This window comes from Erpetoichthys calabaricus, chromosome 17 (genome assembly GCF_900747795.2).
Source record: "Erpetoichthys calabaricus chromosome 17, fErpCal1.3, whole genome shotgun sequence".
Lineage (NCBI taxonomy): Eukaryota > Metazoa > Chordata > Cladistia > Polypteriformes > Polypteridae > Erpetoichthys > Erpetoichthys calabaricus.
Window position 1 is genome coordinate 86227182 of NC_041410.2, and position 27328 is coordinate 86254509.

Consider the following 27328-nt stretch of genomic DNA (forward strand, 5'->3'; position numbering starts at 1 on the left):
CTGAGTCCCATGCCCAGCCGGGACGCCCCTTCGACGTATGTTCCAGGGGAGCAACCATGGGCGTCTCATTACCTCCCCCGGGACGCTTGGTGGCAGCCTCCCTGGCTGACGATGGTGCCTCAGTTTCCCGCAGGGCTCCATGGGAGATGAAGTTCTCCACAGCCCTGTTGGGATCTGGGGTGGCCGCCAGTGGGTGCTGCATGGGTCCCTGAGCCAGCCTAGACAACTCAAAAGCCCCGCCTGGAAGTGCAATCAGAAGCAGGTGATCAAGCACTTGGAGCACTTACAGATGGGCTATAAAAAGGGCCAGTAACCACCACTAAGGAGCCAGAGTAAGGAGGTGGAGGACAAAGCTAGATGGGAGGAGTGGTGGTGCCAGAAGAGTGTTTGTTGTGATTTACTTTAAGTGCTTTTGGGACTGTGTTGCGGCTGGGGGGCTCACTGGGAAGACGTGCCCTCCAGCTGAAGAAAAATAAAGTCTTTGCGTCTTTTTACATGTGCCTCAGTGTGAGTCTGTGTCAGGTCGGGCGCTATACAGCATCTAATTCACTATATATATTATATTATATACATACATACAGTATATACAAACACACACACACACATATATATATACATATATATTTATACATACACATATTCTTTATAACCTTTCTAATGAGCTGCACAAAGTTCAATTCCTTGTTAGATCAATGAAGATATTAACAAGGAATGTATTTACTTGATGGATAATTTTAATTATACACACAAATACAAACGTGTATAGTTTTAAAAACATCGTTATTTTCTGAAAAAATGAAATTGTACAATGTTGAAACTAGTATTAATCTCTGTCACTTTATATATTAAGATATGTACTTACTTTATACTATTTTATTCTCTGATAGTATATTTTAATTTTGTTTGAATTTTTCTTTGCCTGCTTCTGTATTCTGTAATGGAAAATAATTACATTACCAGTGTCCTTTAAGAAAGCTCAGAGCCACCGCCACCTTCGTCCATACTGCATTGCCCTTTATTCGTTCACATGTCCGTCTGGCTCCTGTTCAGTTATTGTAGCTGGGGCTTTATCGTTGTCACTTCTGTTTCAGTTCCTGTTCTCAGCTCTTTCAGTAGACCATGCCCAGCTGAGTTCATTCCCCAAAATAAATAAATAAATAGCAACTTGGTCGGTCAGGGACCTAAACGCAAGTACATATCTGCCTTTCTAAATGATCTCCAATCAATTCATTTGGCCTCTAATCAAGTTCTCAACACACCTCAAGAAGAATTACAGCAACCAGGGGTCACCTGAGCACAATTTGGAGCGCCACAGCAAATGCTCTGAATACTTAGATGAAGGAGAGATTTCAGTTTTTGATTTTCCAGATTCCTTTTGTTGTCACACACATGCGTCAGAAACACAGAAAGACCATTTTCTTTTATCAAAATTCAAAGAGGAAGTTTTTAGCCTTTTCTTTTCCAGTGGTGCTGTGTGCCCCATTGCTTCCATTGTAAAGAACCAGTCTGAAGAAGATATTTTTTAAAAATGTATAAAAATCATCAGACTTTGAAATACAATTTCACATGGCAAGTGCATTTATATCATGTTTGTGAAGAAATAATTTCAACATGAAGAATGTCAAACTTCTATTTTAAGGACTCTGTTAATGTGTGATTTCCTGGAGACCACTTCATTATCGGCACCTCTAGTCCATGACCTTTAAAACCAATGGTTAAAGTAGATATCAACAAGTCTCAGTTGCTAAGTGTTACTTTAATAAACATATGCTAATGTCTAGTCTTGAAGCACTTAGGAAATTCTTTGTAAGTTTACTTTGCCTTAGCCTGTTAATTTAGGATAAATTACTGTATGGCAAATTAGTTAATATTTAACAGTGAACAACAATAACAATTTCTTTCTTGTATAGCCCCAAACCACACAAGGAATGCCTCAATGGGCTTTAACAGGCCCAGTTTTATGACAGCCCTCCAGCCTGCCAAAGACAACAAGAACAAAAACAAATGACCCTGTAGGGAAAGAAAATGGAAGAAATCTTGGGAGGGACAATTCAGAGAGACCCCTTGGCTGGTAGGTTGGGAGTGCAATGGATGTCAAAAATGTAGTAAACACAACACACAAAAAAGCACACAAGTAATCATCTTCATAGAGCCCGAAAGCCAGTCTATCAGGTCCACCTCAGGAATCCAACACAAGAGTACAAACTACTTTGTTCTTACACAGCACTCCTCACCAAGTGCAACTCTCAAGACAAAATTCAAGAAAAGATTATAGCACTCACTAAATACCAAACTATCACATATGAGGATACAGATTTGTTCAAATACATCAAAAGCAAAGTAGAAATTAATTAACAATAATGTCTGTCCATCAGCTTCTTGTAGAAGCACAGCCATATTATAGAAAAAAGAGTCAGAGACAAGCCAGACACAGTCAGGGTCCTGGAGACCTTGGCTAACAAGAAATCTCACCCCTATTGGCCATTCACTGCTGGACTGGTCAATCAAATGAATGGACCCTTCTACCCGATGATTCCAGTGCCCTGTTAACCTGAATACATACTTACAAAGTATGGGAAATAGCCAACATGCTAATGATTTTATAATCACTGTGAAATAGAGAGATTGTACCATAGCCAGTAGAAGAATCAGCAACTTCCAATTCACAGATGATGTACTGTATTTCTTCTGCCTGAGCACATACAAAAAGAGTGGAGTTGACAAGATCTGCCATAATAAATGAATTAGCGTGAATACAGAATTTCATACATACTACATGCTAAAAGTACCGCTGCGAAGCACGGACACTCACAGAAAAGGATAACAACAAACTGTTTGTGTTCAAAATGGTGTACAACACATAGAGAAGGCAGTCAATGAACAGGTCAGAGAGTGAGGAGAACATTGACAGACATCGTACGTGAGAGACAAAAAGAGATGGCTTGGACATGGATTGAAGATGAGCAACCAAAGCATTGCAAAGACAGCATTGGAAGGTAAGGTCGATGGCAGTAGACCTCAAGCCCACCCAGATGCTACCGTACTGAAAAGAAGCTGGACTCAAAATGCACATGGCAGTCGAGTAAGTACAGGACAGTCAAATGTGGAGGACTTGGGTAGAGCCAACATTGTAAAGATACGGCAATGAAAACCGAAAGAGTTTCAAAGAAAACTGTCAACCTCACAGTGACTACAAAACATAGAAAATTTATCATGAACATTGAGTTGATTAAAATGTTCATTTTAAGTATAGTTTTTATTTTTTTCGTTTAGGGCATTGCCAGTACCTACAAAATATGAGAGGTGATCAAAGTGATTTGAACCAGTCAGACAAATCTGATTGTCGCCAACATTAATATACTTGTTACAACATTCATAAAACTTTATTTGCCACTCAGATAAAGCAATTTATATTGTTAATGCCAGTGTTTCTCAACCTCTAAGTGGGTCTCCGGCTGCCACTAGTGGGTCATGGGTTGTTATCATTTATAGTGGTAAGTGGTTGCTCGAATGATTGTGCTCAATTTACTGAGGGGAACCTTGGTGGGTCACAAAAACAAATACATGTGAAAAAGTGGGTCACAGCACCAGAAAACACTGTCTTATGTAACTACTGTTCTGTAGCCATCTTGTCATATTTACTAGGTTAGGTAGACTTTACTACCCCAGAGGGATATTTGTTTGCAATAGAACAGTACAGAAATTGTTACGTTGATACAAGAAATCAAGGCAAGACACACAGAGTGACAACTAGAGTCACAATTCAAGATTTGTACAAAGAAGAATAATTACCTTTAACAGTACACAAAAAAAGAATTCAAAATTTAGCAGCATCCCCACAAGTAACAGAATTCAAAATGCTGAGAAGGTATTGTTGGCTTAGTGGGTCTGAGTGGGCAACAAGGGCCATGTTTGGAGAATGTGGGAGTCCAGGATCTCTTTTTTTCATCATACTTAGGGCTAGGTGGCTGGTTTTTCATCCCACAGCCTGAGGGGGACCCCCTACCCACATAGAGAGGACAGTGCTTCAGCCCCAAATTAAGCACACATTATGACATGCAGAATGTCAATGAAAAAGACCTGGGAGATGATTAGAATGCAAAAGTTGGTGGTCAAAATGAGAAAGTGTGGGTGGAAAATACCAGAAAGCAAAACTTTCTCTGACTATCCTCAAGTGGCCCAGTCAGCTTAATCCATCTTACTCCAACTGCTAACTGCTGGTTTCTTGACCTAGCAGGCCACAAAAATGGTCAAAAAAGGTGTGAAGCCTCCAAAATGTTCAATAAAATGCAGGACAGGACCTTCAATAGCTTACTCTAACCGCTGGTTTCCAGCATAGCAGGCCTCAAAAATCGACAGTGTCACAAAAATCGAAAAAAGTTTGGGGCAGCCATCCATATATTATTTCCTGGCTGCAGATTAAATGAATAAGTGAACATAAGTGTACAGATCAGAGTCCAGAACAGAACTGACTTGCTTGCCACAAAGATGGCGGCTTTAAGGATGAGCAGAGGAAGTGATGTCATCAATAGGGCTGGAACTGGAAGTGATGTCATTGGCCTCTGGACCGGAAGTGATGTCATCGGGGGGGCAGGTGGAATTTCTTGTAACTGGTCTGCAGAGAAGTGAGAGAAAGAGTCAGTGCACTCTGCCACCCCCTGGTCTGGCATGGAATTACTCTCATTCAGGCCCTTTAGCTGCCTCCCATGTGCACATGTGTGACACCAGACAGCTTAGAGAGTTCAAAAAGATTACAAGAGTCCAAAATATACAAAAATGTCATTAAAAAGAGATAAAACTAGGAAAATTCTGACCATACCAAATTGTAACCATTATAATTTGTGAGTTGGTTTACAAAATAGAATAACAAAAATATTAAAAAAAGGTATGCATCAATCCAAAGAAAGCAATCCCTGAAACACTTATTCAAAGAGAAGAATCAAGTAACAAAGACAGATAGATCTTTATTGTCATTGTCACTTTTTACAAAGGAACAACGAAATTGAAGGTGCAATCGACTCAGTGTGAGGAATAAGAGTTAAAAAGACAAAAAGACAAGAAGAGAGAAAAATAATAACAAACCGAATAGTAATAAATATACAAATTGCACTTGTGACTTAAGGTCTATATTGCACATTGGTAGAATAATATGGAGCAGTTTTATTCTGAGTTCAGGGCCATGATTGCTTTCGGATAAAAGCTGTTTTTAAGGAGGTTTCTCCTGGTTTTCATAGCTCTGTATCTCTTGCCCGATGGCAAAAGCTGGAAGAGGCAATGACCGGGATGTGATGAGTCCTGTGAAATGTCAATTGCTTTTTTGCGGCTACGGGATGTGTAGATTTGTTCCAGAGTGGGGAGGGTACAACCAATTGTTCTCTCCGCTATCCTGACGACCCTGTGGAGCGCTTTCTTTTCTGAAGAAGTGCAGCTGCCGTACCACACACACAGTCCGTACATCAGCACACTCTCGATGGAACAATGATAAAAAGCAAGGAGCAGATTTTTTGGGAGGTGGTTCTTTCTGAGAATTCTCAGAAAAAACAGTCTCTGCTGCGCCTTCTTTAGCAGCTCCTTGGTGTTGGCGCTCCAGGTCAGGTCATCCTCCAGCTCCATACCCAGAAACCTGAACACCGGGACCCTCTCCACACAGGCCCCGCCAATGAGTGGCTGGATGTCAGTTTTGTTTTTCCTAAAGTCAATAACAAGCTCCTTTGTTTTTTTGTTGTTGAGGAGCAGGTTATTTATTGACTGTGCACCACTCTGACAAGCAGAAATTATCCAAAAAAAAAACCAAAACACTACAAATGAAAAACACAAAATTTACAAAACTGCAAACAAGTTCTGCATTTGAATGCTGGCTCTGACTTCTGACTGGAATAAATAGCCAGAAGGAGGAGCCAGCAGTTGTGACATCAGGGTAGCCCCACCTCCCCAGGCTCCACCCTCAAAACACAGGCAATGGAGACGCATTCAAGAAGACAGAACACAGATAAGTGAAGCTAACAGAAATAACATCAAAACTTGAAACAAAACAACTCAGAATTAACAAAAACAATAAAGCATAAAATACTTAAAAATGGTCCACATTTACAACAATGAGTTACTTCCAGTGCCATATAACCAGTCTGGGCAAGAACTGTAATCATGATTGCTAGAAATGCAATGAACATACAGTATAACTCAAGCATGTGTACATTCGCTGTATTATTATTTTCTACATACAAAACCGCAAAATTATTCATGGATGGGCCTAGCAGTCTGATGTCATGAGACACTAAAGAGTGCCAACTGTAACCACCAGGACCTCAGACAGAGCAATGCTCAGTACATTTTTGGGTTCAAATAAAATATATTTATTTAAACACAGCACTTCTCCAATAATCACCCTTCCAAAGATTAGCCAAAAAACACAATAAATAAATAAATTCTTCCTCCTCATTGAGTGTTGCCCTCTGCCTTCCAACTCTAACTCTCTATCAGAACCCAGGATCCCCAACAGGGCTGCACTTCCGGACTCCACCTCCCAAGCACCCCTACAGGTGTCCCGACTGGGCTGCCATGCGAGGACCACCACCACCTGGTGTATGGAGGATAGAACAGCTCCCGACTCTCGGCTTCCACTGGTAAATCCACTATATTATACTGGTAAGGCACAAAGTTATTTTTCCATCCCGCTGGCCAATCCGTCTGTCATTCCATTCTGGCCTCCTGTCCGGGTACGAAACCATCACCCATCCTGGCCGGGATGCCCGTTCTCCACTTACACAAAGCACTTCTAATAGTGCCCACTAGAGGGCGATATCACCATCAAACCCTGGCTAGTAATAAGGGTAAGTACTGAATCTTTATAAAATAAAAGATTTATCCTGCACAAAAGAGTATTACAATCACAATAAAGCTCTGTGGAGCATAAAGGCAAAATGGAATTGCCTGCAACACAGAGGCAATAAAAATCAAACAAGTCCCAATACAAATTCCAAAACCAGGGTCAAACACAGAAGAAAAAGTTGAAAAATCACAATAAACACAAGCACACTCACAATGAACCTCCAGGAACTGTGGAATAGCCTCCAGATTTATAGGGTGGAGGGCAGTTCCTGGCAGGGATTGGAAGGTGGCAGTGCCACCCACCCACAAAACACATGGAACATAACAAAGGCAGCTTATATACAAAAATAAAGATGGATGCACCTAATGAACATTACAAGAATCTAAAAAGAACAAGAGAGACGTAACCCATGAATTTGAACCCCAGTCAGGGGAGGAACCCTGATTGAGAGAGACATGGCATCTGATCACGCAGGCACGGCCCCCTGAGGCCTAGCAGGTATGATGAGTCTAGTGCTCAAGAACTCGTGAGCAAGGAACAGGGACAACTACAGTGTAGGCTTAGAAGATTCCCTTAGCATTTGGAAAGAATGCTTCACTGCGGGATGAAGATGTTCCCTTTTGTTACTGGAATTTGCATCTATGAAATTCAGCAAAAGGAAAATATCCGTCATACCATAAGAAAGCCACTGGCACCCTTCATGGGGGAGGCACACAAGCGTTCATCTTGTAGACCAGTTTTGGTGTACGCCACACACGTTCTTGATTGCTACACACGCTGTACAAGATGTGACATTTCAGAATAAAAGATATCCAGAACAGACTCCAAATTTGTTCTGAAGACACTTTTCTGCTCGTATCCATAGAAACCTGTGGTTAGAAATCGTCACCTTGTAAAATGAACCTTTGGAAACCCAAGGACACAATTAAGGATTTTACCAGACTTTCAATGAGTATATCAGGCTCATGACTACCATGTAGAAAAGGCAGCATTTCGTACCTTATTAGAATGAAGTCCAACTCTCTCATTAGGACAGCAATGACTTTATTAAACACCATGGCTCACTTAAGCAAATTTTATTTTACATAACAAGACCAACCAGATCAGAAGCCTCTAGCATCTTGTTGCAATTTAGTACTTCTCAAAGCGTTTTAATTTCACACTATCGGCACATGTTTCATTACTCAGAGTACACCCAGCAGGGAGCTTGTTGCCTGTCTTTGTAATGCAAAAAGCTGAGCTCTGTTTACAGGTATGAAATAAAACGAGCACATGCCATAATGTGTGACAAAAACTCTGCGCCAAAGCCTTATGGTGACCACACGTGTATCTTTAGCCAAACTCAGTCCCTTCTTTTCTCTCTCTGCCGCCCTCACTCCTCCAAACACAAGCTCCGTCCTCTTCCTCCCAACTCCGGCTCGACTAATGGAGTGAGGCAGCCCCTTTTATAATACCCTAGATGTGCTCCAGGTGCTTCATGATGATCTTCTGACAGCACTTTCTGGTGTAGTGGAAGTGCCGCATGAGCACCTGGAAGCACTCCGGGTGTGCCTGGAATCTCTTCCAGCATCACTTCTGGTTGTGGCGGAAGTGCTGCAGTCCAGGGCTCCATAATCCTCTGGGCGCCCCCTGGCAGTGGCCACAGGCCCCCGCAGGTTGAGCATCTAAGCTCTGATCCCATGGCCCCCATGCAAACCAGGGCAGCTGCCCTCTCGGGGCCAAGGGAAGGTATTGTCTCTCTCCCAGTCCTTCCAGGCATCCTGGCTGGGCAGGATCCCCAGCCGTCCGCCACAATATACTGTATATAGTGGCTTGTCTATCTATGTATCATGTAGCGTCTTATCTATTTTAAGACTGCATATGGTGCCTTATCTATTTATCTACTGTACATAGATAAGTCTTTATATAATTGATAAAGCACTATCTTTATACTGTACATAGTCCCCATCTATGTCAGTGAATAGAAATCCCCCTTGATCACCCCCTACTGTATATACCTTCCACCTAGTTTATTAATGTGGGACCAAACATACACAAAGAAACAGCATGAATGGATCCAACAAGGAGTTACTGTAATTATGGAATCCAAATAAACACAAACAGAACAAATTCTCATCACATGAGGACTGAAATTGACAGAGAGACAGTGAAGGTGAAGGATAGGACTCTTGATTTTCAGCCAGTAAAGACAAAATGTTTGCTTTCTTGCCTTAGCACATCATATATATCATATACCCATGCAACACTGGATTCTTCATCTAATCTATCTATCTATCTCTCTCTGCCTATTATACTAAAATTAATATCTATCTAATCCTGCCAACTATACTAAAGTTAATATCCATCTATCTCTTCCTATTATACTAAAATTAATATCTATCTATCTAATCCTGCCAACTAAAGTTAATATCCATCTATCTATCTCTGCCTATTATACTAAAATTAATATCTATCTAATCCTGCCAACTATACTAAAGTTAATATCCATCTATCTCTTCCTATTATACTAAAATTAATATCTATCTATCTAATCCTGCCAACTATACTAAAGTTAATATCCATCTATCTATCTCTGCCTATTTTACTAAAATTAATATCTATCTAATCCTGTCAACTATACTAAAAAGTTAATATCCATCTATCTATCTCTGCCTATTATACTAAAATTAATATCTATCTAATCCTGCCAACTATACTAAAGTTAATATCCATCTATCTATCTCTGCCTATTATACTAAAATTAATATCTATCTAACTATACTAAAGTTAATATTCATCTATCCATCTATTTATCCCTGTCTATTATACTAAAATTAATATCTATCTATCCATACGGTGTTAAAAAATACACCTAACTGTTCAGGGGTGCTGCTGCCTCCCGCCTCCATAATCCTGGGTTCAAGTCCCAGCCTGGTCATTCTGTGTGTGGAGTTTTCACATTCTCCTCATTTTTGTGTGTTTTTTCCTCTCACTACTTCAGCTCTTCTCCTTCATCCTGAAGATGCAGACACCTGATTAATTGGGTGTGTTCTTTGCTGGACTGGTGCCCTGTCTGGGGTCTTGTTGTTGCCTTGTGCCCAATGCTGCCAGGACCTTATTAGAGGAAAATATGAGCAACCTACAGATAGCCATGTTAGAAGAGATCATGTCCCAAATCAGGTAACACGGCCATTTTAATTTCACACATACCTGTACCACCTATTTGGATGAAGGTCTGTTATTTTGCCTGTTTAGTATGTTGAGAAAGTCAACAGTTTCCACGGGGTGTACTTACTTTTTTACACGACTGTATGTTCCATCGCCTGATCCTTTCTATAATATTTTTTTGCCTCGTGTTGGTTAGGTCTTACACATTTAACCACCCAGATGACCAATAGGTGTTGCACCAATCCAGGATAAAAATGTGGGTAGATGACTGCAGTGGTATGGCCACATTCTACAATCAGCACCAAGCAGATTCTCCAACTTTGCCTACCACAATAAAACTGATGGCTGGCGGCCTTATGGGGGACCAAAACAACGATGGCAAGACACAATAAAGGGAGACATGAAAATTGTGACTCGGAGTCTAGATGATACATTTAATTGTTCAAACCGGTGTTCTCAAATCTGAAAAGCAGACCTTCAACTTGCAGGAAACCACGAAGTTGATGTTGATGATCTAACAAAAGCTAAACTGGGGTTGTCAGGCTGCCAAAGGACCCCTAATTGTGATACACATTAGACATTGGTCTGCATGCCAGTCAATACCAACACAATAAAAGTTATGAACACAGCCTCAGATTTCATTTCATCTCAGAGCCATGACCACCAACCAGGCCTTTCAGTCACAATAATGATGAAATTACTCCAAATAAAATTTTGTCATAAAGGGGTAATTACGGCTGTTTGTACTTTACAGCTCACTTTCAGAAGTCATGAGAGAACTATTAAAATGATAAACTGAACGAGACCACTCTGAAGATCGATATTTTTACCATTACAGTACTTACTCTTTCTACCGCATGGAGATGGGTTTAAAAGTCCACTTATTGACACAAAATAAATAACTTTTGAAATGACATTCAAGAGGCAGATCAGCAGCTGATGAGACCCCATTACCTGTGGTTGTTTGATTGAGACGGATTTCTTCTGTCCTGCAAAGAACTATTAAGTTGAAGAGCCTTTATATCCAGCACTACATTAGCATTTGGAAAGAGGTCTTCTGGGAAATTATATGATAGAATAAAGTCGATCCAGAAGATCTATTGAGTTTATGGCTATTCCCGTCACCAGAACTGCAAAGAACTGGCATCGTGAGGAAAATTAGATTAATATAAAGTGACAGCAGGAAAGCACTAACAGCATCCATCCATTGACTGACATTTAATCCACTTCAGGGTCATGAGGGGCTGTAGAAAATGAAAGTAGCAGGAACCAACACTGGAAGGGGGACACCAGGCCACCACAACACACCTTCCGGCACACTCACTCATTTAGAATTGCAGATTAATGGGCCGACGTACAAGCAGATCATTAAAGCTCCATATAGACGTCAGTCGGCCTGAATTCACATCCAGCCTTGAGGAGAGCTGTGTGCAGGTGGTGCTAACCACCATACAACGTCAAAAAAAGTAATATAAATGTGGAGAATAGGCTGTCAAGGGTAACTAAAACAATACTAAAATATTAGCTGATGGGTATTATTATTGCTTCTATTAAATATTATGAGCAGTCAGAAATTATGACTCATCATACTTACTGTAAAAGAAATACACAGCTGAAACATCTCTTCTTTTTTAAGCACAAAGGGCAAAATTAGTAGCTGCCATCATCGATTATGCTAAATAATTTTACATATTGCGTTAATACATGTTCTTCTCCAGTTTCCAACCCATACTTTCAAAGACATTAAGGTTATTATAATGGGTTTGTCTAAATTGCCTTGCTAGGTGACTGTAACCTGCAGTACACTGTCATTCCATCCAGTGTTGATCAATGACTTACACGTACCACTGCCAGGATAAGCCCCTCACTCCCAGGGGCCCTAAACTTTAATAAAGCAGTTTCAAAACTAAGGCTGGATACTCAAAAGTCCATCCATCCATTATCTAACCCGCTATATCCTAACTACAGGGTCACGGGGGTCCGCTGGAGGCAATCCCAGCCAACACAGGGCGCAAGGCAGGAAACAAACCCCGGGCAGGGGGCCAGCCCACCGCAGGGATACTCAAAAGTGAAACAAATAAATGGAACTACTGGCAGCACTTTGGAAAGACAACACTGCCCTCTGGTGACCACTGACTATATTATAAGCCCTTTACATACGCAATTCTTAATGCAATAATACTTAGGTGAATTAAGTACCCTTTTAGATTTAAAATTAGGACAGATAAGGTACTATTTTAGATAAATAGATAGATTTTCCAATTGCTCTTACAGATCAATTCCAAGTACATGACCCGCGAAACAGAACCAAAAATGCCATTCACTTATCAACTCTGGGAATGCATATTGTCGGCCAATCTTTTTACATAGTTTGTTATTCTGAGCGTACAGATAGGTCTTTGGTGAAGATTTCCTGAGGAAATGTTGCCTTATAACAGCCGTTGATGACAGTTAACATAAAATATTCAATTGATTTATCGACCCTATTTTGAACAAAATTTCCCAGATGAAGGCACCGGAACTTTCATCTCCTTCGTTGATCAGACACGCTAAACTCTGGAAAAATTAACAGTCGGCCAATTTCCTTTGCTGTAACGTCATAATGTTCCCTTCTATTCAGTTTAACGGCATGTGGAGCGACGTGGGAATTTTGCGTGTAATGAAGAATTTCAATCAACCTCAAAAAGCGTACTTTTTGGGAGGCGGGGCTCTTATGTTGCTAAGTATTATGAGGAATGACCTGCTGCATTTGTCCTTTGTGGGCTCATTTATAAGGAGATGAGATTTTCGTCCGGCATTGTTGTGAGTTAAATGCTTATGTAATTGACTGTGTTTTTGGTTTCTAGTGAAAATACATTTGCGGTTGCATCATTTCCAAGCGGGAGCATCACGGATTTGGTTTACATATATCGGTTTACTCTTTTCATAAGTTCGTATTGATCAGCACATGTAAATAAGAATTTCACTGCTCTCTGTACATGTGACAATATTGACCCTATGAACTTTGGCCACTCTGTTATAATTCGTGACATTTATCGTCTGTATGTGCAAATAAAATGTGCCTTATTCAATACGCCCGTATACAGTATGTACGCACACATACATTGACATTTTCAGAGAGACTGTGTGTATCCCGACGACAGCAGTGCGTGTAGAGCTATTGGAAGGCACGCGCTAATGGGGTCAGTTCATCAGCGCCAATCCGTCTGACCTGTACATCTTTAGGGCTACGTCAGCCACTGCGAGAACGTGCGAACTCCACATTGACAACTTGCAGTGCAGGCGTGGTATTTGAATCCAAGACAATGGTTCCACTAGGCGATAGCATGTTTCCTATTCAGATTGAATTTAAGAAGGATTTTTTGTTTTCTTTTTTTTATATATACAGATTCCACGGAACTAGAAAAAGCATTCGTGTTTCTTGAAGAAACAAATCCATGTATTATTTAAAGTAGTGTACTTCAATACAAAACATTCTTGTTCATATTTGTGACTTTATTGCGTGTCAGCATTCGAAAAAAGTTAATGGTACAATTGAAATGTAGCTTCAAGACTACATATATTGTTACCAGAAATTTAAATTGTCAGTAATGTTCATGCCTAAATTAAGCGCTTTTGTTTCGCTTATAACTGGAGACGAGCGAACTAAGCGGTTCGCTTTTCCGTAAATTCTCCGAAATCACGGAAACGTACACTGGAAGCTTCACTTGACTCTGCGAAACGCATTGAAGTCGATGGGGAAGGAGAAACTGAGCCAGGTTTCAGTGGTTTATAACAATGCTTTATTTGCTCCTAAAGGCTACGAAAGCATCAGCAAGCCATGCTGGATTGATTATTGTGGCCAAAAATGTGATATGAGCTGTGAAGAATCCGTGGCTGTCTAATCAGAGTCGGTAAAAATATACCAATTTTGATTAAATGTAAATACTGCAGTAATGAATTAAAATTTCCAATTTCACTTATACAGATTCAATTAAAAAAAATTTTGTTTAAGCCTTTTGGTAAAAATATAACAGCTTTTTAAATATTATTTCATAAATAATAAAAAAGCCACAGTGACATCGTTACAGCCTTTAAACCCAAACATGAACAGGTTAGGGTGCTAAAAAGTAACCCTATCAAATTATGAAAAGTCTTGTATGTTGTGTACTATCAACATACTGTAGTAAATTTCTTGCCTTATAGTCATTGTGGTATGTGTTTTGACCTATAGTGTGTGTATATTTATTTAATTAACTACCTATTTATTTATTTAATGAGCTACGATAAAAAGCCAAATTTTCCCCTGGGGACAAATAAAGATCTTTCTATCTAGTGCAGGGGTGGCGAACTCCAGGCCTCGAGTGCCGCAGTGGCTGCAGGTTTTCATTCTTACCATCTTCTTAATTAGTGATCAGTTTTTGCTGCTGATTACTACTTTCAATTAACTTGACTCAGGCCCCATAGTTGCTTCTTTTTAGCAGCGAAACAATAATGAGACAAAAAAAAAGCCACCACATGACCAGCTCCCCTGTGCCCATTACACAATATCTGAAATTAAAGACAGGTGATGGTCTTGGTAAGGTTGATCTCTCAGGTCACCAAAACATTTTGACGGTGCTCTTAGAGAGTTTGTTGAGAGGTTTACTTACCTTGGTAGTGACATTCATGTCTCTGGTGACTCTTCCTGTGAAGTCAGTAGACGAATTGGAAGAGCATGGGGGGTCATGAGGTTGCTGGAAAGGGGTGTGTGGCGCTCCCGATATCTATGCAAAGGGACGAAGGTCCAAGTCTTTAGAGTCCTGGTGCTTCCTGTCTTACTATATGGTTGTGAGACATGGATGCTATCCAGTGACCTGAGACGAAGACAGGACTCCTTTGGTACTGTGTCTCTCTGGGAAATCCTTGGGTACCGTTGGTTTGTGTCGAATGAGCAGTTGCTTATGGAGTCCCGAATGAGGCGCATTACTTGCATTGTGAGGGAGCGTCAGTTACGGCCATGTGGCGCGTTTCCCCGAGGGTGATCCGGCTCAGAAGATCCTCATTGTTGGGGACCCAAGTGGCTGGACCAGGCCAAGGGGTTGCCCATGTAACTCCTGGCTGCGGCAGATAGAGGGTCATTTCTGGAGGGTAGGACTGGACCACGTGTCTGCCTGGGGGGTTGCCAACCGGGATCCCGAGCTGTTTCGACGTGTAGTGTGTGCGGCGACACGCTATACCAGTGCATGCTCCCCAACTTGACTTGACTTAGTAAGAACAGAAAAACAAGTTTTCAAAATGTGTACTGTGGCAGAATGAGAGCTGCAACAAGTCATGGAATTAAATAACGGGTTTAATTAACAGCAAGAATTGGCTTCTCATTAAGAAAGTGATTGGATTGAAATTGGTTGGAGTTTGAAGCCCCAGTTTGGCTGGTCAGCTGTTAGCTCGTTTCACATCTCATTTCTGCTTGGCTGTCATTTAATGAAGAAAGGAATCAATTCAGAGGGCTGAACTCTTCTAACAGAGCTATTAAAGTGATGGGGAAAAAAAGTTAATTAGCAGTGAAAACTGGTCACTGATTAGGAAAAGGTTAGAATGAAAACCTGTAGCAATTGTGGCCCTCCAGGCCTGGAGTTCGCCACCCCTGATCTACTGCCTTACATATCTATCTATCTATCTATCTATCTATCTATCTATGTCTAATTACAAATGGAGAAGTCGGAGTCAGTGGTGCCATAAATTATAAGTCAGAGTGTTGAGTCGAAGGTTTTGGTGTACTGACTCAACACCCCTGGTGCTAACCACTGAGCCTGCGTGCCTCCAACAACAAAGACAGACGGTTCAATAACCACAAACAAAATACAACAAACTAGCAGTAAATATAATATGCATCATTGTGCCAGCAGAGTTTGTTTCGTGGCACACGTTAGCTGTGCAACAAGTACCTTGAAGATTCGATTTCAGGTGCAGCTGGCACTTTCTTTATGTTTCTAATCTCTGTGCAGATGCTTTGCACTTTTTTCTTCCATAAAGAAGATAGAATTGCCTTGTAAACAGTACTAAATCTTTTGTTATTATTTTGCAGGGTTGCCTGTGTCTTCTTTCTCAGGCAGGGCTCCTTTACAGCTTATTTTGGAATGTAGCTCCAGAGATCCTAGTTATGTATCTAGTGGCAGTACTCCTAATATTTCTCCTTATGGTCCACTAAGGTAACACTCAATTGAAAATGCTGCACGTTGAAGACTGAAGTGCTGATCCAGTCCTGACATCATGCATGCTTAAAGGAGGTTGTCAATGATCTTACACTGCCCTTGCAAAACATTATGGGCACAGGATTTAGGTAGGGGGGATCCATCTAAGCTGGCCGGAAGGTGAATTTACAGCACAGGTGTCGAACTCCAGTCCCGGAGGGCCACAGTGGCTGCAGGTTTTCATTCTTACCATCTTCTTAATTAGTGACCAGTTTTTGCTGCTGATTACTTCTTTTAATTAACTTGACTCAGGCCGCATAGTTGCTTCTTTTTAGCAGCGAAACAATAATGAGACACAAAACAAGCCATCACATGAGCAGCTCCCCTGTGCCCATCACACAATATCTGAAATTAAAGAGAGGCGATGGTCTTGGTAAGGTTGATCTCTCAGGTCACCAAAACATTTTGACGGTGCTCTTAGAAAGAACAGAAAAACAACAGTTTTCGAAATGTGTGCTGTGGCAGAATGAGAGCAGCAACAAGCCATGGAATTAAATAACGGGTTTAATTAACAGCAAGAATTGGCTTCTCATTAAGAAAGTGATTGGAGTGAAATTGGTTGGAGTTTGAAGCCCCAGTTTAGCTGGTCAGCTGTTAGCTCATTTCACATCATTTCTGCTTGGCTGTCATTTAATGAAGAAAGGAATCAATTCAGAGGGCTGAACTCTTCTAACAGAACTATTAAAGTGAATGGGAAAAAGTTAATTAGCAGTGAAAACTGGTCACTGATTAGGAAAAGGTTGGAAAGAAAACCTGTAGCCACTGTGGCCCTCCAGGCCTGGAGTTCACCACCCCTGATCTAGTGCCTTACATGTCTGTCTGTCTGTCTAGTTAGTGTCTTCTCTATATACAGTATCTACCTATCTATCTAGGTCTAATTACAAATGGAGAAGTTGGAGTCAGTGGTGCCATAAATTATAAGTCTGCTGTGGCAGAATGAGAGCAGCAACAGGCCATGAAATTAGAGAATGAGTTTAATTAACAGCAAGAATCAGCTTCTCATTAAGAAACTGGTTGGAGTTTGAAGCCCCAGTTTAGCTGGTCATCTGTCAGCTGGTTCTATTCAATAAGGGCACGCACAAAAAGGCAACCTTCAAAAGGGCGACCTCAATTGGGCGCGGAGAATAAAGGCGCACGTAAATAAAGGCAACCTTCAAAAGGGCGACCTCAATTGAGCGCCGAATAAAGGCGCCCGTAAATATAGGCGAGCTTCAAAAGGGTGACCTCAATTGAGCGCCGAATAAATGCACGCGCAAATAAAGGCGAGCTTCAAAAAGGAGACCTCAATTGAGCACAGCAAATAAAGGTGTTCGTAGATAATTTAGTTGAAATGGCTCTGGAATATGTGAAGAGCAACAAAGGTGCAGATCTACTCGTAGTCGAAGGCTATACATTCAGAAAGGAGAAAACTATCAACGGGAAACACATCTGGAAATGCACTGAATATAGGATTGGAAAATGTTCGTCTCGCTGTCATACCAAAAATGGATTATTCGTCAAGAGACCATCTACACACAACCATGTTCCAGATGTGGCGAAGATCGAAACAAGGAAAGCAATAGTGGACATGAAACAACGAGCAACTTCTTCTACTGACGGACCGCAATATGTTCAGTCATTGCCTTAATCTAATTTTCTGTAATTTTGAAAACAACGAAATATAGAGAGCTTTAGAAATAGTTCGTTAGAAGTTCATGCATTAATTAATTGGATGTTTTAATATTCTTGCTTTCACCTTTTTATACGTTCAATCATTGCCTTTATGTAATAAATTTTCTGTAATAATTTTGTTGCGTTTGCCTTTATTCGCTGCGCCCAATTGACGTCACCCTTTTGAAGCACTCCTTTATTTATGCGCGCAGTTATTCGGCGCTCAATTGAGGTCGCCCTTTTGAAGATCGCTTTTATTTATGTGCGCTTTTATTCGCCGCGCCCAATTGAGGTCGCCCTTTTGAAGGTCGCCTTTTTGTGCGCGCCCTTATTGACGGATACCCTGTCAGCTCGTTTCGTGTCTCAATTCTGTTTGGCTGTCATTTAATGAAGAAAGGAATAAATTCAGAGAGCCGCATCCTTAAAAACAGGGCTATTAAAATGAAGGGAAAATGAATTTAATTAGCAGTGGAAACCGGTGACTGATTAGGAAAAGGGTCTGAATGAATACCTGCAGCCACTGCTGGCCTACAGGCCCGGAGTTCGACACCCCTGATTTACAGGAAAATATTCTGCAAACAAAGCATATTCACTTCGATAAACAATTTGGACAATTTCGCTGATCAGCACTACTGGTGACCTACACAAGAGTGAAATTAAATGTATAACACTCTCCACGGGTTCAAGTCCGGTAGTTACATGTTGCTGTCTAAATTGGTTAATTTTTTTTTTTTTATACCATGAAAATGTGATTATTATGTTTATGATGGAGTGGCACCCTGTCCCGCATTGGTTTCTGGTTAGGATAGGCCCTTCTGACCCCGAATTGGAGTATCCGATTTGAGAACGCTATGTTTTGTTAACGATAATTTGTTTTTAGGAAAGTGGGCTGAAAAACAAATGTTTAATTCATCTTGAATATTTTGACATGTAGTGCTGCCACTTAATGGACCTCGCATCATGGGTTTAAATCCCTCACTTAGGGAGAACGTGCAGACTCTACACAGACATCATCTGTGTCTGCATGAGGTTTCCTCCATGAAGTTCACTTTTGCTCCCATATCCTCAAAGTTGTAGTGAATGGCAAATCCAAACTGGCCCCATTGTGAGTGTATGATTGAGTGAGCCCAGTAATGGCCTGGCACCCTACCCTGTCAGGTGTTGTTTTCTGCCTTGATAGACTGACACCCTGTCACCCAGAATGAGATTAAGCGGGTTTGAGAATGGTATATTTATAAAATGAAGAATTGTTTGTTGTACACCTCAAATCTTTTTTTTTTTTTTTTTTATACAGCATTTCCACCAAAATGGAATTTATGGATCTAAAACTGCTGCCTTTAGACCCAAAGGACCAGGGCTCACAGCGTTGCAGGCTGGGGCCTAAAGCGATGGCTGCCCTCGGACTGAATATTGGCAGTCCAGTAAGAATTTCACTGCCTCGAGGTGAATGCGTATGTACTGCTTGGCCAAGAGGTGACCTGGCAGATGGCTTCTTACAGTTCGACTCCAAGTGCATATCTGAAGAGCTTGCAGGGAAGACTTTCAAGAATCTGGCTGTAAACCTTAAACAGATAAAGAAAGCAGTCTTTACTAAGCTGCATCATGTCAAAGTCATTGTTGTTGTTAAAACAGTGGAGTTCAAGCGATCGACGCCATCCACTTTACTTCATGAGATTGTAAAGGACATGCTTCATAACGTTTATGTTTCGGCAAACCACATAATATCTTTAGCTTCTGTGGAGACTCCTGTTGAGCTGGTCAAATTACAGAAGCTGAGTCCCAGTACAGATGACGTTGGCCTTATCACCAGAAAAACGACTGTCAAAGTCACTGAAGTTAGGACCACAGAGAGCTACAAATATCAGTTAGAGAATTCTTGGAAGATTCCTCTGGGAGGACTGGATGATGTGTTTGCCTCTTTGGTGGAAATTCTAAGCCTCCCCTTTCGATACCCAAGAACGTTACAAAAGCTGGGTCTGGCCTGTCCTAAGGGGGTATTGCTTATCGGACCACCCGGCGTGGGGAAAACTCTAGTGGTCAAAAGTGTTACTAGGGAGGTCGGGGCTCATTTGTTAACAGTAAGTGGGCCTGTAATCCTTGGATCAAGGCCAGGAGAAAGTGAGGAAAACTTGAGAGGGGTTTTTAAACGGGCAAAGGATTTATCCGAGGAGGGACCCTGTGTCCTCTTCATTGATGAACTTGATTCTGTATGCCCCAGACGCACAGAGTCTACGAATGCACCTGAAAACCGCCTCGTTGCACAGCTTCTGACACTGATGGATGGGATGGGCAGCGCCGGAAGCTTTGTTGTCATGGCCGCAACAAATCGCCCTGATTCTTTAGACCCAGCTTTGAGACGACCAGGACGCTTTGACAGGGAGGTAACGTCTTTAGATTTGTTTTTTTTTTTTTTTTTTTTTTATTTACTCAACCGTCATCTATAGCAGTGCTTCCCAAACTCAGTCCTTGGGGTCCCACTATGGCTGCAGGTTTTTGTTCCAGCCAGATTCATAATCAGTGACAACTCCTAATAACACTGAGCTCTTTTAATTAGCTGGGGCTTTTTTCTCTCTTCTTCTATTTTCATTCAGAAAAGCACAGCAGCATGATTTTTACATTTATAAGACACTTAGAAACATTTCTGCTTTTACTCTAGATTTATATGGATTTCATTACATTTTGCCCTTTCTCTGTTCAGTGTGCTCCCTTCATTGTATCTTAATAATGACAATTGAAAACGAGCAGAGCAGACAGCCAGGCAAACAACACTGAATCATGAAAGGCTGCAACTACTTAAGTGTCAGACCCACTAAATTAGAAAATAATGGATTAATTAAACAATTAGAACACCTGGAAAAGTAGAATGAAAATCAAGATGAAAATATTGTTAAAAAGAAAAAAATACATTATTCCCATATAACTAGGGTGGCCAGACGGCCTTTATATACGGGACATGTCCCATATTTGATCATTTTGTCCCCTGTCCCGTACAGACCTTTCAGGGACACCCAAATGTCCCTATTCAGTTCATTTTCAAATTTTGTAATAAAAATATATTTTTACTACCTTCTTATGGTACTTAGTTGTAACTTTATAAGTAATTATACTTTTTCTCAGATTCTCTTGATGAAAATAACCCAAGCGATTGTTTGCTGCCTGTTTGCGACTAGTTCAGTTGCTCTGATTGGCTAAAGATGGCAACACTCTTACCGTTTTGCTCTCCAGCTGCGCTGCTGTGCAGTTCTGGATCAGCATTGCAACATACAGGGACGGTCAACAAAGTTACGACTTTCCACGGTCCACTTTTATTCTAACTGCCTGTATTAAATAATATTTATCTGTTGTCTGTATTAAATAAATATTTTCAAATGATTTCACATTTACAGAATTTTTTTTTAGCTCGTATTAAATAATTTTCTAATGAATGTACTTTTGCTTTCCTCATAACCCATTAAAATCCTTGCTTTATGTTTTTAACTTATGTCTCTACTTTTGTACAATATATTGGTCTGGGTGTGTAGGGGGCATGCTTAAATTTATTTTATCTATATCTATATATATATATATATATATCTATATATATCTCTCTATCTCTAATTATATATATATATATATGTCTATATACTGTATATGAAAGAGATTTTAAGAGTGTCACATATTTCTAATTTTCTAATCTGGCAACCCTACATATAACTTCTTGGTACAATCAGAACACCTGGAAAATCAAGATGAAAATATTGTTAAAAAGAAAAAAATACATTATTCCCATATAACTGCTTGGTACATTTTAATATTTTTATTTATTTGTTTTTAACCAAACTTAGTTTTCTAATTTCTGTATTGTTCCCAAAACACAGAACTTGGGAAATAACACATCACTTAATTAACCCCGGAGTCCAATTAAAAAAACAGACGCTGGTTGGAACAAAAACCTGCAGCCACAGGGGTCCCAAAGGACCGAGTTTGGGAGGCACTGATCTATAGATAAAAAAGTACAGAGAATTTTTTGTAAAATACGTATACTTGATTCTAAAAGGGCCTGCAAGGTGGTACCATTCTCACAGCATTCTGCGTTCAAACCCCTTTCTCTTTCACTGGATGTGTATGGCCTGTGCATTTTCTCCATGTCTTCATGGCTTTTCCTGTGGCTATTCACACCCAAAGGACACGTATGTTGGGTTTATTAGCAATTCTGATTTGCCTAATATGAGTGTATGGAACCCTTCCATTTAGGGTTGGTTCCTTCCTTTTGCCCAATTCTGCTTGGATAGGCAGGCTACAGGTAATGCATGCAGGTAAACGCCATGGAAAGCAACCTCTCTATGTCCGCTATGTTGGAATATGATTTTACTCCATGAAAACGGTGAACAATCAAGGAATGACGCATCGTAATGAGCTGAATTCAGTCCGGGAAGAGCCATGTAATGAGCACAATTAAAGTTTGTATTTTTAAAAACTTTTCATTTTCACCCAACCACACTGCAATATTTTCAGAAAAATACAGCTCTGGAGTACCTTTTCAAAAGTCTTCACTTTCAGGGGTTAAAAACAGCCTGCGTGGACGAAAGGCGAAAATGGAGATTAGTATCTGCATTTTTAAATGAAAACCTAGCAGTGTGGACATAGAAATTTAAACAACAATCTAAAGATATGTGGCATTAAGCTCAAATCATTGTCAGATAGCGCAGTTCATTCTGACAGCCCTATTTGAATTTAATTCAAACCTGTATGAAAAAAATTCTTGTTCAAAAGCAATCCCTGACATAATTTCGGTATCCTGCTACTCTAGGCATACTATGCTGTAATTCTTTTGTTTTTTTTTTCTCCATATGTTTTGCATATCACTTCCAGAATTAGTATTTTTTATCATTTTTAATTGTTAGTTTGTATTGTCATTTATAAAAATGACAGATTTTTCTACTGCATTGCTCTGCTTTTTGGTTAACAGGTGTGCTAATAACAGATTTCAAACACTTCTCCAGCGCCCTAGGAGTATCGTTTTGCTCCTGATCCAACCTGTGATTCCTGATTTGCTGTGCATTCATTGTAGCAAATGAAAACAACTTTTCCTTTCTCATTAAACATAATGAGAAATAACTGCCACATTTCTCATTTTCCTTTTATTATTACTAGGGGGCTTCTGCTCGCTAATCTCGCCAACCCCCCCTCCCCCCAACCTGCGCTATGCACCAGCTACTTCATGTCTCTGCTGCTCGCGTATGTGGATTTCACTTTCACCAAACAACAAATCTTTTATTTCTCGCGGATACGCCTCTTCATTGGGAACACAGCTTTTCCCTGATGGCAACACATATTAGACGATCTACAAGTCTCTGACTTAAAGTTTGATCTCTTTTTCGCTGTTCCGTTATTTCACAGAGTAATAATTTCCATTAGTAAAGATCACATTAGCACAATCAATCATTTTTTTGAGACTTTCGAATTTTAGTACTTTCATAATCTCTAACTTGCTCTGCATGTGTATCACGCCAACGTTTTTGAATTCTTTACGACGTTCTATTTTGTCATCTACTCTTTGCCTGTTATTTCCGGCCCCGGGCATGGTTAAATCTCTTGGCACAAAGTCTTGTCTCGTGGGACGTGAAAGTATCTCTCTGAAAAAGTCACGTCTCATCCCAGGCTAAAAAGTCTCGTCCCAAGATTTTTCTCAACATTTTAAAGAGCATTTTCAGTGTCAAGAAAGCCAACTTCACTACCTCAACCCACATGTGTCTTGTGGTTAAATGAAAAATTAAGTACAGTGTTAAGGATACGTGTTTTTTTTGTGCATCAGTAAAAGGTAGAGAATAATCCCTTTTAGTTTAATTATGTACGTTATTCTTTGACCACAGGTATTCCGCTCTACAGATTTATAAAATTAGGCTGATCCGCACAGTTGATCTACCTCCCACAAGTTGTTGGTTTGTGTTTTTTTTTTATTTAAATAGCCTACACTTCTTATGATGTTATAAAATTTTGCTGTGTATTATTTTTATCATAATTTTTAAGTTGCCATTAGTCCAAGTGTTTTGCCATTTAAAAACTATATTGAAGAGGGAATCAATAAAGATTACTACAATGCAACATTTAGTATATTCAGTAACTCCTTTTTAAGAAACATGAATAGACTCCCCATGCCCCGACTTGTGTAAAATAAGGATGAGCGCTGGTTTCATGTCTTTTTGCACTCAAGAACCAGAAAAGCACATAGTGGAGCAGAGGGCTAGAGGAGGAGATGGCAGGTACCGCGTGTGTTTAATGTGTTTAGGTAATCGTGAGTGATTTTGTGTGGGTTTCACATATGCATTACGCCACTTTCCATGCATAAAAATTCCCGTTTTTGTGAAGGAGTGTTCATGCAAGATTTATAAGTGCTGCATGCTTGGCAGATGCACCATGAGCAAAAAAGCAAAAATAATAATAATGAAGCATACAAAGGCACATTAAATATAAATGTACACATAGTAGCACTTTTAGTAGAACTTTTTACCCACTTTTGAATATATTTTAATATTTAGTTTTTTTAAATAAGAGTATTCAAACCATAATTTTTGTACAATTTGGCAGCCCTAGTATCAGATCACTGCTCTTTTGAGTTTTGGGTCTGTTGATCACATGGTATGCTTTATCGCACATTCAATTATCTGGTAACACTTCAGTTTAGCTACTGCAAAAATGCATTACTTATTTTCCCTTCTGTAATAAGACCTTAACGATGGCTTCTTTCAGTGCCTATAACACTTACAAAGCATCAGTAAAGAAGCCATTCATCTGTGCAGTGTGACCTGCTAAAAGAACTTCATTTTGGAACGGTCAGAGATGGCTTTAGTGTGACATTTGTCTCTTGGTATTGCATACTACAATATTAGACTTGTGAATCCTTCATATTCATAAGTCATTTTACCAGCATATCAAATGCCATACTGCACTGAGACAAACAACCTATTTATTGAATTCTTATAACCATAATTGAGACTAAAAGAAGCCTTTGTTAAGGTCTTGTTTCATAAGAGTAAATGAGTAATGGATGCATTTTTGCAGTACCTAAACTAAATTGTTACCTATCATCCATATATTTTCTAACTCCAGAGTCACAGTAGTCGATTCCCATCCTAAAAGTGCTGGGCATGAGGTGGGAGGCAAGTCTGGAGGTGTCAGCTGTCCATTACAGAGTAATGTTTGAAGTGTGATTTCAGCATTAACTTTTATTAACTGGTAGGTTTCACAGCTCTAATATTACTCTTTTATGGAGTTAAAGTGAGTGAAAGGAACAGGAAGAAAAAGTTACATCTACTCCAGAAATGCAAAGCGGGGCTTTTGTCTTTATTTATATATATCAAGACTTTTAAAGGCGTTTTTACTTATTTTTCCTGTTGTAAACTGCAATACAACAACAGTCTTGTACTTTCTAAAAAACTGAACAGGTAAATAAGTGCATGATGTCAAAGCCATCAATATTGACTGGTGGTATTTGTATTCCATATCTTGTGTTTAGTTTCTGTATAGGAGGATCTGCATTATAATGAATTATGTTTTCTGATTGCAGGTTATTATTGGAGTTCCTACACTTAAACAGCGAATTTCCATTTTAGAAGTGTTAAGTTCACAGATGCCCGTTTGCGGAGATGTTGATCTGATTTCATTAGCAGAAATGACTACTGGATTCGTGGGTGCCGACCTCACAGCACTCTGCAGAGAAGCTGCATTACAGGCAATACTGCACAGTAGCCAGGTACTACTTAATGGGCTTTTGGGGCAGAAATTAATATAGGTCTATAATAAAGGCTTATGAAAATGAAAATCATTTGCAGAAAGAAAAAGGAGGCAGGGTGGTGCGTTTGTTAGCTTCCTCGTGGATTCATCACCCAAGGTTCAAATCGGACTCCTAGTCACTCTCTGTGAGGAGTGCGTTGTTACTCTTGGTTTTTTCCTCTGGAGTACCAAGCATTCTTCCCACATCCCTAAAGTCATGTATGTTAAGTTTTTTGGCAGTTCTAAATTGGCCCCATCTGAGCATGGATTTGTAATGGAGTGGTCCCTGTCATAGACTGGGGCTCCTTCCACTGTCAGTAACTGCTCCCAAAGTCGGTTCCAGCCCTCTGCCCTGAATAGGGTTAAGCAGTTTTGACATATTTTGTTATTTTTTTGGAGATGTTATTTTTCAGACTCTGTTGTTCATTTATGAACGTTAAGATATTTTTCTTTCAGATCTTTAATTGAAAGTAACGATATTCTTTAATAGGTTACAGGCAGTCCTGAAATCAATATGAAGCATTTCCATGAAGCCCTTAAAAGAGTTTACCCATCATGCCTGAGAAGTAGTGTTGGTTTAACTGACCTTAAGCCTATCACCTGGGAACACATTGGGGGCCTTGAAGATGTGAAATTAAAACTGAAACAGGTAAGAGGAACAATTTAAACTATTCATTCATTTTCTGCACTCACATGATATATTTCATTGTCGGAGTTGTGAAGCCTGTACTGGCAGCGTTTAAAGTCCTGTTACTGATATGAAAATGGAATGGGTAAGGAACACAGTTGTTGACTTTTAAATTGTATTTTTTTTCCCCTTACAGAGTATTGAATGGCCTATGAAGTTCCCGGAAGCTTTTATAAGATTTGGGCTCACCCGGCCTAAAGGAGTCCTCCTCTATGGACCACCAGGTTGTGCTAAGACGACGCTGGTAAAAGCTGCAGCCAGCAGCTCTCATTGTTCCTTCCTGTCTGTTAGTGGGGCTGACCTGTACTCCCCTTACGTTGGGGACTCCGAGAAGACCCTGGCACAGGTCAGAGTTATTACATTGTTTATTTTTCAGGGATTCTCTGAAGGCTTTGAAAAGAATTGTTTAAGACCACAAGAAGAAAGAGGCCTCTCAGTCCAAATAGGTTCATGGAGATTGTTTGGCTAATTCTTTAATAATATAACAGTACTACGGCGCTTCGCTCGCCAACCCCCGTGTTTGGTTTTCCGGATACACACTTAAGATTTTTTTTTCTTTGAATTGTTGCTATTTCATTAGTTTCACTTTTATTTCAGAACTTCTGTAAAAACAATATTTGTAATCTTGTGAGTCCCAATATGCTGAATCTTTTTAATTAGGTCAGGACAGGTTTCTCTGTTTGGAATTTCAGCACAGACAAAACGATCTACATCATCAGCAGTTTTTATTTTTACAAAGTAAAAAAAGTAAGTAGAATTCTGCATTGGACTCCTGTCTGTAAAGTCCTGCTATTTTCCTCTCACAGTTCCAAAAGTACATGGGGTTACCAAGGTGATACCCCAGCTTTTGTCTAGGTTTTTGTACAAGGGCTAGACAGAACATTTTTGACTCCTGGGGTAAATTTAGCTTTTTAAATAAGCAGACAGATAAATATATATACATGAACAAAGTAACCAATAAATGCATGTGCAGTAAACTCCGTTTTTGAAATTCTCAAGATTCTTTATTTGTCACATGCAGAGTTATACAGGACAACACGCAGTGAAATG

General features: G+C 40.0%; 1 protein-coding gene across 1 annotated transcript in view; it reads left to right on the top strand.

Annotated features, from left to right (window-relative positions):
* Positions 1-12580: 12580 nt before the first annotated feature.
* spata5l1 (spermatogenesis associated 5-like 1) overlaps positions 12581-27328 on the top strand; it is a 29470-nt gene continuing 14722 nt past the window's right edge. Inside the window, exons 1-5 of the mRNA XM_028823263.2 lie at positions 12581-12778; positions 19133-20219; positions 25385-25570; positions 26081-26239; positions 26415-26624. Of these exons, the coding sequence (XP_028679096.2) occupies positions 19146-20219; positions 25385-25570; positions 26081-26239; positions 26415-26624 (1629 nt within the window). The 5' untranslated portion in view covers positions 12581-12778; positions 19133-19145. The remainder of the gene's footprint in view (positions 12779-19132; positions 20220-25384; positions 25571-26080; positions 26240-26414; positions 26625-27328) is intronic.